Source organism: Porites lutea, chromosome 1 (genome assembly GCF_958299795.1).
Source record: "Porites lutea chromosome 1, jaPorLute2.1, whole genome shotgun sequence".
Lineage (NCBI taxonomy): Eukaryota > Metazoa > Cnidaria > Anthozoa > Scleractinia > Poritidae > Porites > Porites lutea.
Window position 1 is genome coordinate 1,201,306 of NC_133201.1, and position 13,895 is coordinate 1,215,200.

General features: G+C 39.4%; 2 protein-coding genes across 2 annotated transcripts in view; one reads left to right on the forward strand and one right to left on the reverse strand.

Moving 5' to 3' along the window:
* The first annotated feature begins 3 nt into the window (after window positions 1-3).
* LOC140941443 (DBH-like monooxygenase protein 1) lies at window positions 4-9,549 on the forward strand. The gene is made up of 14 exons (XM_073390442.1): window positions 4-360; window positions 1,526-1,672; window positions 1,962-2,132; window positions 2,881-2,964; window positions 3,595-3,783; window positions 5,008-5,110; window positions 5,370-5,533; window positions 5,626-5,701; window positions 5,921-6,006; window positions 6,315-6,353; window positions 6,460-6,519; window positions 7,423-7,550; window positions 7,994-8,123; window positions 9,098-9,549. The coding sequence occupies exons 1-14, from the start codon at window positions 94-96 to the stop codon at window positions 9,272-9,274; spliced, it is 1,821 nt and encodes a 606-aa protein (XP_073246543.1). The 5' UTR covers window positions 4-93; the 3' UTR covers window positions 9,275-9,549.
* Window positions 9,550-10,825: 1,276 nt separating this feature from the next.
* LOC140941455 (uncharacterized) overlaps window positions 10,826-13,895 on the reverse strand; it is a 3,239-nt gene continuing 169 nt past the window's right edge. The window contains exons 1-2 of the mRNA XM_073390453.1: window positions 12,922-13,895; window positions 10,826-11,954 (exon numbers count right to left, since the gene is read on the reverse strand). The exon at window positions 12,922-13,895 is cut by the window's right edge and continues 169 nt beyond it. Of these exons, the coding sequence (XP_073246554.1) occupies window positions 11,520-11,954; window positions 12,922-13,895 (1,409 nt within the window). The 3' untranslated portion in view covers window positions 10,826-11,519. The remainder of the gene's footprint in view (window positions 11,955-12,921) is intronic.

The window sequence follows — 13,895 nt, forward strand, 5'->3', positions numbered from 1 at the left end:
TCATACAAACAAACAGATGTATTGCATATTTGCGTGTTTGAAAGCTAAGTAGATTAGTGCAGTGTTCTTCGAAGAAGGTCAGTTATATGAAACATGTTGCTACTGGTAATTACCTTTTTGGCTTTAACCTCAACTGGCATCGCTGATCTCTCATCTGAATATGCCCATCACGCGGTGTTGGATCCTGCGGAACTAATGAAATTGTATTGGACAGTTGACTGGGACAAGGAGACCGTATCGTTTGCAGTTGAGGCGGCGACTACTGGATGGGTCGGTTTCGGTTTCTCTTCAGGTAACGGCATGATGGTCGGTAGTGATGTTGTTATTGGTTGGGTGAAGGACTCCAAGGGATATATAACGGTGAGGATGAAGCTATATTCTTATTTTTCTGTAATCATAGTAGTTGTTGAATTGATGCACTTAGGGTACTCTTTAGAAATGCCAAGTTAAGCTTGTACAGCGGCGCAGCGGCAAGCGAGCTTTTAAGGAAACATAACTCATTAGGCGTCAAGGAAAGATACTGAAAAGACGAAGTCAACACCCCAAATACGGACCCGTACCTGTGATCCTAGTCAAAGCAGCTGGATTGCGTCATGTATTGGTGAAATCGAAGCTTTAACATCACCCCGGAGAACCCCCGGACATTTGACTTTTTTCAAATATTGTTCACAATTTTTCTCTTGGGATGACTGTTATACCCAGGAGAAATTGGAAACAATGGTTATGCAAAATTTGGGGGGTTCAGTAAAATGCATTATGGTCTATTGAGCCAAATAGCCGTTCAAATGCCACATCATAGGTCCGTTTTAGGTGATCATTTCTCCCCACCCCGTGGATATTTTCAAAGCGCTATCATATTTTATATGCAGTGCATGACCTTTCCATTCAGTTTATAGACAGGGGGTTAATCGTGTCTAAGGTTGACTGTGATGGTCTGAATTAGAAACGAAAGGATTTAGATTTAAGAAGTCAGAGAGGAATGCTCTTACTGCCAGGATACCTGGGGGCTACTCCTGAAAATTCTCACAAAAGCATATTGGCAAGTATGCAGCTATATTGGATTTCGATTTTGATATCATGTGATAATCAGCGATTATAGGCTAATCAGTTCAGGGCAATTCGAGACTACTACATGTAGTAAAAATTAAGTCCAGAATAGCGGGATAATGACCACTTATGCCAATAAAACAGAAACCTAAATCCTCAGAATCCTTTTCTCTAATGTGGCTAACAGCTATACAAATTTATTTAAACAAAAGAACGGTTTTACGTAAGAAAAAGGCACCTTCTACATAGGACTGGATTGCTCAGTGTTCGTTGTTTCATTGCTTTGAGATACCAATATGGCGGATATGCGTTATGTGAGAACATAACATAGGTATCATAGGTGTGCAGGTCTTTATTGGTGTTGGGGCGGGGGTTGCTTGTCAAAGTTGTTTTCACTTGGATGTCTGGAATGTCTTGAATGGCAGAACCAGGGAAACACAATGATTTCATGAAATTTTGCTTTGTATTTGCGCCACAGGACCGCTATGCAGATGCAAGGAGTTTGCCACCTAAGGACAGGGAACAAAATTACGTCTTGACTGGCTTCGAGGAAACTGGGAAGAAAACTATGCTGCGATTTAACAGAAAAATTGACACATGCGATCCTAGGGACAGAAAGATAACGGTGATTATAACATGATAAACTTGATCAATGTCCTATGCCGAATAACAGTAAAACCTCGTTAATACGGATACTGAGCAGGTTAAAGAAAGCGTCCGTGTCAACGGTGTGTCCGTATTAAGAGAAAAATGTAAGGGCTCTTTGCCCCTGGGACAAAGTAAACTATCTGTAATAATCAGAATAATGAGGTATCCGCAAAGCTGGGGTTCTACTGTACTTTTCTTTGTTGAGGGAATATCTTTGTCGGCTGACCACCAAACGCCGTTTATTATTGTTGTTTTTTTTATAACAGGAAGGCACAACAAAAGTGGTGTTTGCATTTCACACTGAAGATCCTAAATCCGAAAACGATTTTAAACTGCACACTCTCAGAGGGTCAAGAAGCATACTACTGTTAAACAAGTTGGACAAGAAACAAATCAACGAAACAGGATGGAAGAGTTTTGTACTCCAAAACAAAAATGTAAGATCATGTAAGATAACGAACTTAGCTTTCGGTTAGATAGAAAAACAACGAATATCACACTCATTATTATAGGAACTGAGATTTACCTTACCTTTTTAGAAAAAGAATAAGAGAATGAAGATTCTTCCGTTCTGTTGGGATTCAACGATTACCAACGAAATTGCTTCTTAGATCATACTCCAGCAGAATCTCGAAAGTTCGGTCAAAGCTCTCGAAACTCCTCCACGAAACATTTGTGATTTCATAATAGTAGAACAAGCCCTAGGATTGATCAGCATCAAATTTCTCCTAGTTATATCAATGCTTTGTAAAACAGAGCGGTCATGAGTATTACGGACATGACCACACAGATGAATTTGCTTAATGACTTTTTATAAACTTCTCCCCACTACCTCTGTAGGAAATGAATGGAGGCAACAAATAAGAATTCAAAGAAACGTGATCAGCTACTGGCAGTCTGAAATTGCTTTAACTTTCCTGACTCAGCTCTTTACCCAAAAAATCCTTAGAAATCGACCAAGTTAATTGGGAGAAATACACATTTCTCTCATATATTGGGCGAAGCCGCTGTGAAAAATGATTCCACTCAGTTTTCATCGCTGAGGTACTTTCTTTTTGCGCGCAATTAATACTGTCATGTGGGCCAACTTTATTAATGCAATAAAATCATTTGATTAATTGTGACTATTGTACATGGCACTTTCACAGTGTCCATCAACTAAGAATTTCGTGATCTTGGTTGCAGATATCAATTCCCAAGAAACGCACAACCTACTGGTGTACCCTGATCAAAGCACCTGAGATCAACGGAAAGCACCATATCACAAAGGTGATCATTATATTTTACTAAACAAACACTGAGAGAATATAGTCTCCTGAATATATACGAGGCCTACAGCACTACTATTTGAACATCATCCCAAAGCCGGCACCAAAAAACAAAATGATAATAATAATAATAATAATAATAATAATAATAATAATAATAATAATAATAATAATAATAATAATAATAATAATAATAAGTGGTTGTAGGTGCATTGGGTTCAGTGTCAAAGAAGCTGGCAGGCCACTTGGAGCAACTAGGAACTAAGAACCGAACAAGAACGATGCAAAAGTCGGCACTCCTCGGATCGGCACATATCCTCAGAAAAGTGCTGGAAGTCTGAGGTCTCAGGATGAGACTTGACTGGATATTTCTCCCCAGGGAAAATGCCTGTGCTAAATTTTACATAATAATAATAATAACAATCGTCACATGGTAACATTGTCCTTTTCCATCTCGTGTTAACGAAATAGTTCGCATTTTGATTGCATACCGTCATATAATTATTGAAGCGCAAAACTATATTCTCTAGTGAAAAAATGCCTGCTTGATTTTGATAAGGATGATTGATGATGATGATAATGTTCATGATGATTATTATTGCTGTTATTTGTTATTATCATTTTGTTTCAGTTCGAGCCATATTTACAAAAGGATAACGAAGGTTTTGTTCACCACCTGGTAGTGTACGAGTGCCATGGAAATTATAACAAAAGCCATTTTGGTGTTGGGTTTGACTGTCTTGACTTTGCCAACATGCCACTCTTGCAGTGCTACATGGTTACTCCAAGTCTAATTGCTGCCTGGGGAGTAGGTGGCCAGGTAAGAAGAAACAATGAACATTTAACCTCACATTTTCATAGGGTGCTTTTTGGAGCAATGAGACACACAAGCTAATTTGACACCGAGATTTAAGGTATTTCGATACTCACAGCTTTTGGGAGATCATGATGACTTTCATAGGATCTCTTTAGATAAGCGGACCGTCCCTATATCACATCAAAACTAAATTTCCTGCAGTAGCTAATTTGAAATAAAGTTTGGCATTTCAATAGCAGGCTTTATTCGAAACAAAGTTTAATCAAAACATGTTAGGGGTGAAAATGTGGTTTCGACGTGACCGGGAGAGGGTCTTTTGTAAAGTGATTGAAACATTCTGGTATGGTCTCCTTAGATTAATATTAAAACATCGTAAGTAAGAAACTAACCCGCATTGAGTATCAGTTGTGCACCTCTAAAAAAGACCAATCTAGGCGTGGCTCTTGACCACTCAAACGATAACATTTTAGGACAGACGGTTAAACAGGAGCTATTGAATGCTTTCTTCGTTTCTACTTTGGCTATCCTTACTTCTTCACGCACAGTTCTAAGGAGTAACTTTGTGGGTAAGACCATGGGCATTCTGTATAAAAATCTTAAATGAGACAAAAGTCTCTACCTTACACCCCTAAGCAAGACGACAAGCATCCCCGTCCGTGTCATTGGAGTCCCATAAGGGTACTTATAGCCTACCAAACTGACGTTCTTTTATCCTTGTAGACCTAGCGGCGGTCAGTTTTGTCAGGAAGAGCGGCCACCAAAGTTTTCAAGAACGCGGGGCAGGAAAGCCCCTGGGATGCTTCTCTTAAAGAACTATTTCCACGACTTACTCGAATGCTTGTCTGTGATTGGGCACAAAAAACATTCGAATAAGTCGTGGAACTAGTTCGTTATGAGTAGCATCCCAGGGGATCTCCTGCCCGTTCTTGAAAACTTTCGCCACTGTTCTTTCTGACCCAACTGACCGCCCCTGGCGGGGTCTCCGAGGATGACGTTCTTTTGGCTCGTTACGCTCTCCTCCCACAAGAAAAAACCCTGAGAACGTTTATTGGGGAAGCTATACAGGTTAAGTCTGCATCGCAACGCTTCTCAGACTGGAGGAAATGGTACTCATCACAAAACGAAAATTAATGAAAAAATAAGCATGCGGTCATGCGAAAAAGATTAGAAAAACTAGTTGCCTTCTTGTACATACTTCAGTTTCGTTTCACCTTATGTTCATCTTAGGCATTTTACTACCCGCCAAAAGCTGGTTACCCAATTGGAATGGCAGATTCTCCCAAACAGTATATGTTGGAGATGCATTACGACAACCCAGAAGGGATTGAAGGTCTGTACAAAGTGCAACATGAGATATATTAGTTGTTTTGTATTTCTCATTGCGTACGCATCCATCTATGCGAGAGGATTTCGTCATCCCCTTCTCCTCTATTTGTAAGATTTTTACAGTTAACAATGTCAAAGTCTCCTTTAAAGTCAAGTAATTAATACTGCGGCAAGCGGCTAAGGAACAGAAGTCAATTTTGGGGGGAAATACAACAATTTTTAATAAAATCTTAATCATTATTTAATATATCCCTTTCACAAAGGACGCACTGACAGCTCTGGAGTAAAATTTTATTACACTTCAAATCTTCGCCAATACGATGCTGGTATATTATCTGTCGGACCAAGCACAGATTCATTTCTGGTCATTCCACCAAAGCAAGAATCCTGGATTTCCGTTGGTTATTGCCCCAAAGAATGCACTCAAGTAAGATATACCGAATGCGATTCAGTAGTTTAGAGAGCATTTTTTAGAATATATTTTGGTTTTTGTTACCTTTTTTTTCTTTTTACATTTAGGAACATTTAAACGCAACAACATTACCTGGAAAAGGTGTTAACGTTTTTGCTGCATTCCTACATACTCATCTTCAAGGTATGTCATCAATGATGCAGTCATGTGCGTTCGAGGACTTTTGGAGAGTCATCGTGTTTTTCAACACCTATTTATATGTCGAGAAAAACCAGAGTATTTTCTGGATACCTGGTGATTGAGTGTAGGGTACTCTACTCTACAGGGCTAGTCCCTCCCTTCAGCAAAGTATGTCTCATCGTTTGTCTTATTTTCTCCTCTATTTAAATACGGAATTCTTAGGACGTGCAACATGGACAAAACACTATCGTGACGGAGTTGAATTGCCAGAGATTGCAAGAGACGAAAACTACGATTTTAATTTCCAGGTATAGTCGGGGACAATGCATAGCAAGCTCTCTTTACAGCTCTATTCAAAGGCCATTCTTCCGCGCACTGTTATGAACTAAGGTAGACCTGCTTCTCAGAGACTATACAGTAGAATACGTCCAGTAAATGAAAACTCTCTTCGTACTCAAATGCAAGTTCGAGAGCCAGTATCGAAGAATGTTCAAAGACGAGGGGACCTGCTATTAAGAACCCTATTCTGAGGAGTCTGAGCAGAAAGTTGTGAATACTATACGGTACAGGGCTTGTTCCATGAGTAAAATTAACACTTTTCTTATTCTGTTGGTAGGACATACAAATGTTGAGGAAGGAAGAACACATCAAACCGGTAAATATTTACTCCATCATCACAACAGACCCCTGAATTACTCAGCTGTTAGCATTCTAATGACATGTCATTCAATACTGAGCAACTTTCTGTTTTTCGTACTCAGGGCGATGACTTGGTTCATTTCTGCAAATACCAAACATTGGACCGTGACAAAATGGTTGTGGTAAGAATGCTTAGGTTATGTTCAAATTCAGTACCAGGCAGTTTTTTGTGGCGCAACAAAAAGCTGTCCGATATATTTATTTACTATAAACAGCAACAGTCCGGGGCGGCACAAGTCGTTCACACACATCGAACACCGTGCCGACGTGGTTGGCCGAGAGGTCTTGGTGTCCAGTTCTCACTTCTGAATATTTTTTCGTCTCAGCGGGTTCTAGTCCTCGCACGAACTTAGTTACTAAGGTGGTCACACTGCACTAAAGTAGGGCACAAAACCTATCCGATATCTGACGCTCGACTTTCGAAACCGTTCTTGTGTGTGAACAGAAACCCGATCCGGTATGATTTTCGTGGCGGCGCAAGAGCTATCAGGTACAGTGTGAAGATAGCCTTACCAAAGTACGTTTTGCGTCGTCATGTCACAAAGTTTAAAAGCAGCAAAGAAGGAAGTAGATAAAAATCGTCGACGTCGCGCCCGTTTTCTCAAGCAGCTCTTCTGTAACCTGCACTCACACGTCTCCTCACTTACGATTGACTGCTTTTCATGCATTTCTCAACATCTCAAAAATCTCAGTTAGATCTGTTTAATCTACTGAATTATAGTAAGGAAAAGTGTGCCTTAAGATACCCCAAAACAAATGGTCGGTTTTTCGGGGAGCGTGATTTGCCTTATTCGAAGCCCGGGATTCGGGATTTTATACCAAAATGGGGGCGGGATTCGGAAAATAACCATCGAGATTACAGAATTGATGGGAAATTGGAATCGGAATTACGGGACTGAAGACCTCTTTTTGGGACGCTAACTTTGAAATGCATTAACCTTTTTAAATATATGGATGCCCGCTCTTTACCTAATAATATGTTGCTCTCACGCTATCTTGATCTTCTATGCATTTGAAACACACAGGGTGGCCAGGCTACCTCCCAAGAAATGTGCATTGACTTTCTATTTTATTACCCACGGATGGCGAATATTTATCAGTTCTGTAGCAGTTTACTGTACGCGCCAATCAAAGACTTTGTTGGGAAATACTTGTAAGTAAGATCTCATCATGCTTGCCAATCAAAGACTGCATTTAATAGCAAGTACTTCCACTGAAGAAAAAGATTCTTATTGAACCATAACGATCTTAAAATTCTAAGTAGGTCATTTAACCAGGATGAGATGTTACTGATTACGCTTGGATTATCAGTTTCATAAGCTAAACATTTTGGTCTGCCCCACAGCTATAGAAGAACCTTCTTGACACTGCTTAAAGTAAACGACGTTCAGATATGGGTCTAACCTGGTTAAATGACCTACCACTGACGTAGGTTTGTTAAACTGGCAGTGGTTAAATAACCGGCCCTTAGTCTTAATTAACAGTTGTTGTATTTTTAGTCTGGTATCCATTCTTGTCCCTCCACAAAAGCTTTGACACCATGAGTTCAAATGCTCATAGTGAACTTGGATCGAATATGTTGATTTTTGATTTTAGTCCGGATGTTAACGTGACTTACCCAAATCCTATGGTTGGTATGAACATAACATGGACCGAAGACATGGTGTCAGATTTGCAATCAAGAATGGATAACGCCATGGGATACACTGCTCTATGTAAAGGCTGGGTAAGTGCTTTCAGTTCATGATTATCAGTGACATCAGTAGACAATTCATACACCTCAAGCTGTAAACCTGTCTTCGATTGAACGAATTGCAGGGTAGATGCAACTCAAAATTTGGTGCGCCTTAGTACTTGTGCGAGAGTGTACGAGCTTAAAAAGCTTGCTGTGACATCTAGTGTGAAGATAATTGTACTCTGTCGATAAGGCTCGAAAATATTACCCTGTTTTACACCCGCTGTGTCAAACTGTGCTGTGTCCTGCCCTTCCTTATTGGAAAAAAGATGATGATGTTCTATTCCTATCTTGAATCGCCCATGTGCCTTTATTGATCCATTTACAGCTCGTTATCCAGTTTTCCTGGACCATTCATTTGCCTGCTGCCTTTCACAATCTCTGACAAACTGGGCGTTAACCCAACCGATCTTAAGAAATCGCCCATAAAGCTTCGAGGCCAGCACCTTTTCAGCTTTGCAGCAGAATTTTGTAAAACAGTTTTTCGATTTTAAAATAATCTTAGTTATTAGTCTTCGAAGGGGACAGACTATGAATAACTGTTGCCTCTCCACATATCTAAATGTAGTGACTGTTCACAGTAGGATGCCTAAAATGCGTGCAATTCCTCAATTGATTTCGGCTTCATTAGATCTTACGCCAGTTTTAGGAGGAGCCACCGCAGCGCTGTTTACGTTCGTAAGGATATACTAAAAGATAAACTAAAACAATGCTGTCTTTTAGAGGTAGTCTGCACATGGACGTTGTTTTCTTCAGTTTTTCCGTTTGAAAGTCGACGAGCACGCGCGCGAGGGCGTTTTCTTTTTTCCCCACCCCAGCCCATTACGTTAGCGTTCAATATATCCCCCGCGGTTTTCATTTTCATACGCGCGCTCGACGATCTCTACAGAGAAAATAGACGGTCTGGTCTCTATTTAGAGGACACAGTTGCTGCGAATTGTAACATTTGATTTTATATTCCACAGGGTAAATATGAGTGGTTACCAAATCCAAAAGTCACCAAGCCTTTACCACCAACAAAATCACCATGTCTCCAGCCCACCCTTGGAGATCCTAAAGGCGAAGGTTCCTTTGTATCTGCCTCTCGCAGCCTTGTTGTGCTTCTGTTTGCTACTTATATCATGTTTTTTGTGATAAATTAATAGCCTCATTCTTCTTTTTCTTTTTGACGTTTTGTTGTGACTTTAACCATATATGCAGATATCATACCATTATATTACTTTGTAAAATCGGTTTCATCCGGACAAAGACCAATAAATCTTACCTTGCTTGCATTGAAAAGCCAGTAGTCATTTAGTAATCGAGCGTTGCCTTCAAATTATTTTACGGATGCGATGCATGGTACGAGTTGAACTAAATAACTACTTAGAATGAAGATGATGTGAAGTGCGGAAATAAATGAGGATATGAATTACAATTTAGTAGTTGTAATTTAAGCAATTGCTAAGTAACCCGAAAAAAATTTCGGGACTTTAACGGGAATCGAACCTGCGGCCTCTGAGTTAGCGCTGCAGTGCTCTACCAACTGAACTATGGTGACCCTTACGTTGCTGGGAGCGGGCCAATTTTAACACCACCCCTCCCCAAGAAACTACTGTGAGAAAAACCACAAACACAGTTGTCATCAGTTTTCAACACGATAAATGTTTCCATTTAATTTTTTTCTAACGTAACGTCATTGTTTTTATAAGGCTTAATGTCTACAAGACTCCTTTTTTTTTTACACACATATGTTTTTACGGCTGTCCCACGAGATCGACATTTATCCGGTTAACAACTTGTCCACCTTGTAGACTGAATATTATGGTTTAGCAACTATCGTGAGACAAAAATATCATACAAATACCACGATAAAGTCTAAAATTAATATCTTGCATATCTCCAGTAGCAGAATAAGATCTTTACATAAGTGGTGGGCTCACACCCTAAGATAAGACGGAGTGCGGCCTATAAATAAGTGGGGGGCTGGGCCCCCTACTCCTTCCCTTGGATCTGCCATTGACTCTTCTCCTCTTTTAGCAGAGGCCAATTTTCTTGTCTCTCATCAAATTTTTTAGCGTCCTTGTTAAGTAGGATTCTATTAAAAGTATATGTGTAATAGGCCATTTTCTAGTTCCAAAAACTCTCACTTTCAAAACGAGGTTTGGTACAAACTTGTCCTGTTTCTCATGTGTAATATATTAATTCTAATAATTCTCTAAACAGTCAGTCTGAAACTCATTCATGCATCCGGCTTAATTTCATAAACTCATTGATACATGTGATTCTTGATTAAAAAAATGAAATCACTTGTAAAAGTTATCAAGCTTTCCTCCTTAATTACAGTAAACTTGAACTTATGCTTCATGACACTTCTTGTTTTGATATCAGATACAGTGTGTGACACTTACTATTAACATATTTGACTTATTGCTTCTATTATTCTTCAGTTCTTGGTTTCCTTATACTTCTAAGCTATGCAACTGCCACTTATTTACAGCAATCATCCAAGAGTGGAAGACTTCTCAAATTTCCACACCTTTAAAAAAATAAAACAAATAATAATAATAATAATGAGGCTTCTCATTAAATTTTAAAGTAGACAGCTAGGATGTGAAAGGAGGCAGCTTGGTAACTGAGTGCTGTTGGCAATTTCAGGCTTTCACTATCTCACTTTACGTTTTTTCCCTTAAAAAGTAGATGGCTCAAACCTCCAAGTGGCCTTTTTTTTAGCTGGCTGCCAATACTTAATGAGAACCCTGATGATAAATAAAAAGGAGAATAAAAATTGCTTGTATTGTGACAATCGAACTAACCATAAGGAAAGAAAAAAAATTAAGAAGAAAAACCTATTAAAATCTTAAACAAACTCCAGGCATGCATGAGTTAATTAACAAAGGGTAGGGTAACAACACCTGATTTCTGTTGTTTCTTTTTATCTCTTCTTGACACATGTTACTTAGGGTAGCATGTCCATGCACCAGTTTGCAAATGCTTTTCACTTTACACTTAAATATTTAACCAGTACAACACCCATATTGAATATTTACCTTTCTCTTATCAATTTGCCTATTTCCTATAGATGAAGACAGGGTCTTAGCCAGACATGGAAAACCAGTTGTCCAGGAGGGATTAATTTTTGTTGACTTCTTTCTACAAGTTGGTCCACCTTTACAGGACACCTGGACATCCTTCTGGCCAAAACACTGCATAAAGGCTCATTTTAACCCTTTAAGCCCATACATTTCCCTAAAGAATGAGTTGAGAGAATTTAATAAAAGATCAAGGAATTTTCTCTTTGGTGATCATTTTATTAATTCTCATAACCTTATCTCTTGACAATGTATGGATACCATTACGAGAAAATTGATGTTTGTCACTATTGGGACTTGAAGGGTTTAAGCCTTACTACGGCACAGTAAATCCTCCATAGGGCGGTGGATCATACGGAGGAGGGTTATCATACTGCACAGAGTCATAAGATGGTGGGGGACCATAAGGCTGGGAATATGACTGAAAATAAGGCATTGGAAGTGGTGCCGCTGGCTGAACTGGTGTAGGGTCATGTGCAAAGAATATACTGTCAACATCAATGGGATAATCAGCACCCTTATCCGGATGGACATATTTGGCCGACACGTCTGCTGAAGTGACTGGCCTCCAACTGCGGCTTGCTAGAGCATTAATTAAATGGCATATCAGACTTCTGCCATGAAGTCCATCATGACCGTCTATGTCGCAGTTCCATGGGTTACCAATAAGTTTGAACTCAAGGCTGTTGCCATAACGCTGTACTCTCTGAACTCCAAGAACATACTGCCTTTGAATTACATTTTGGCATACCTGAAAAATAGTTTGAAAAAAGAATAAAGTATTATTAAATGTTTGGAGATGTACAAAAAAAGAGAGTCTAGGCCTAGAAAATAAACTGTAAAAAGACATATTTCAAACACGTATATAATCTCCTGTTGATAGAAAATATTGCTGGTACATGTATATTACCCTGAATTACAATGCATCATTCCAACAAATATAAGTGAACAGAAATAATTCTGTGCCTACAAGGCTTATCCTGCTCACTAATATTATCAAGGCACTTGAGGTTTTTTTCTAAAGTGATCTAAGATAACTACAATAAAACACCCACGAGTTGGTATCTGCTTAGTGACACTCTCTGCTAAATGCAGGTTCAAAATCCATTTGCAATATTCTGAGACAAGGTGCAATTTGAACTTTCAATTAGCTCTGAGCAAACCGCCAATCAAGACAAAACATCAACAACTTTATTGACTTAATCTTCGACATGAAGATTTCAGTACCAGAACAGTCAATTCAATGACAAATGAAACAAAGTAAAATAAAAGTTAAGAAAGAAAGAAAGAAAGTAACAACTATATATTGAATATTATCATAAAAGAAAAATTACTTGGCTATGTACAACTTCTACGCTACTTGTATGGCAAGAAAGTTTAATTAGAGTTTGGATTTACAACAATTTAGAATATTTTCAATATAAGAGGAACTAAGATTTATGATGTTTTCATTGCACATAGACATGATAATACAAAAATAGTGCCTTGCAAGACATATTCGTAAAATTACTGTTTATCGAGTATAAGCTCTCCAAGAAGATATCCCTAAACATCAACCTTGCATTACAATACCGTAGTCATGTATAATTGATGGGGGGGGGGGGGGGGGTTGGGGGGTTAATAATAGTTAGTTTACAGTATCACTAAGTGGTGCTCAAAAGAACATCTGGTTTCACTGTAATACGGGTTTTACTCTTTTTGTTTATCACTATTTTTACCTTGGTGATATCCACTGGTGCATTTATCAGCCGCAACTTGTCGGTGTCATTCAAACTCAGACAGAAAACTGGCATCTGTCTTGGTTGTGACTGTCTGAAAAGCAGGGCGCTTTTATCTGACAGTTTCCTTGAGCTGGCAATACTTGCAATGATGCTCCATCCATAAGCCTGTAGGGTTTCAATCATCTTTAATATCAGATACCTGGAGTCTACTGCCTCTTCTCCTGAAGCCCACCATGGGTTCCCTCTTAGTTTGAACTCCCAGCTGCCAAAGTAGCGCGATTCACCTTGGATTCCTCTTAACCAGCTGGTCTGGATAGTGTCGCGGATGGCAAAGCTCAAGTTGTCTGGAACGCCTATCAGCCTTAGGGTGTCATGTTTGTTGAGGCTTATGATGAAGTGATTGACAGAATATTGCCCAAGCATGATGTTGGGGTCATGTTCAAAGAACAGCGTGTTGGTGTTGCTTTTGAGATTAGAATTACCATATAAATTCCATTGTTTTAGGAGAAGATCATTCACAAGAGTTTGCAAAAGGACTCTCGAACTCACGGTTTCCTCGCCATCTGGTCGCCAGGGGGTACCTCTCAATTTGATCAACAATCCACCATTCTCAAGGGACCAATTCTGTATCCCCGGGGGCCAAGATTTTCCGATTACGTCCTTGAATGTTTGGTGCAGTTGAGTCGGTGCATTCAGAATCATAAAACTGTCAGTACTGCTCAATCCCACTATCATAAATGGGTAAGACGATACCACTGCCACGGGAACTTTCTTGAATGCCCAAGTGGTCATGCTGAATTCTGTTGTTCTAGTTAAGTCGCTGGACATAATCAGCCTCCATCCAACTCGGTACAGTCCGTTCAAAATACTCCCCGCCATTCTCCTGGACATGACAGCATCGCCGAAGGAAATGTTCAGCAAAAAAGGGCATCCGTTCAGTTTGAATTCGTGTACATCATTGAGTCGGAAAG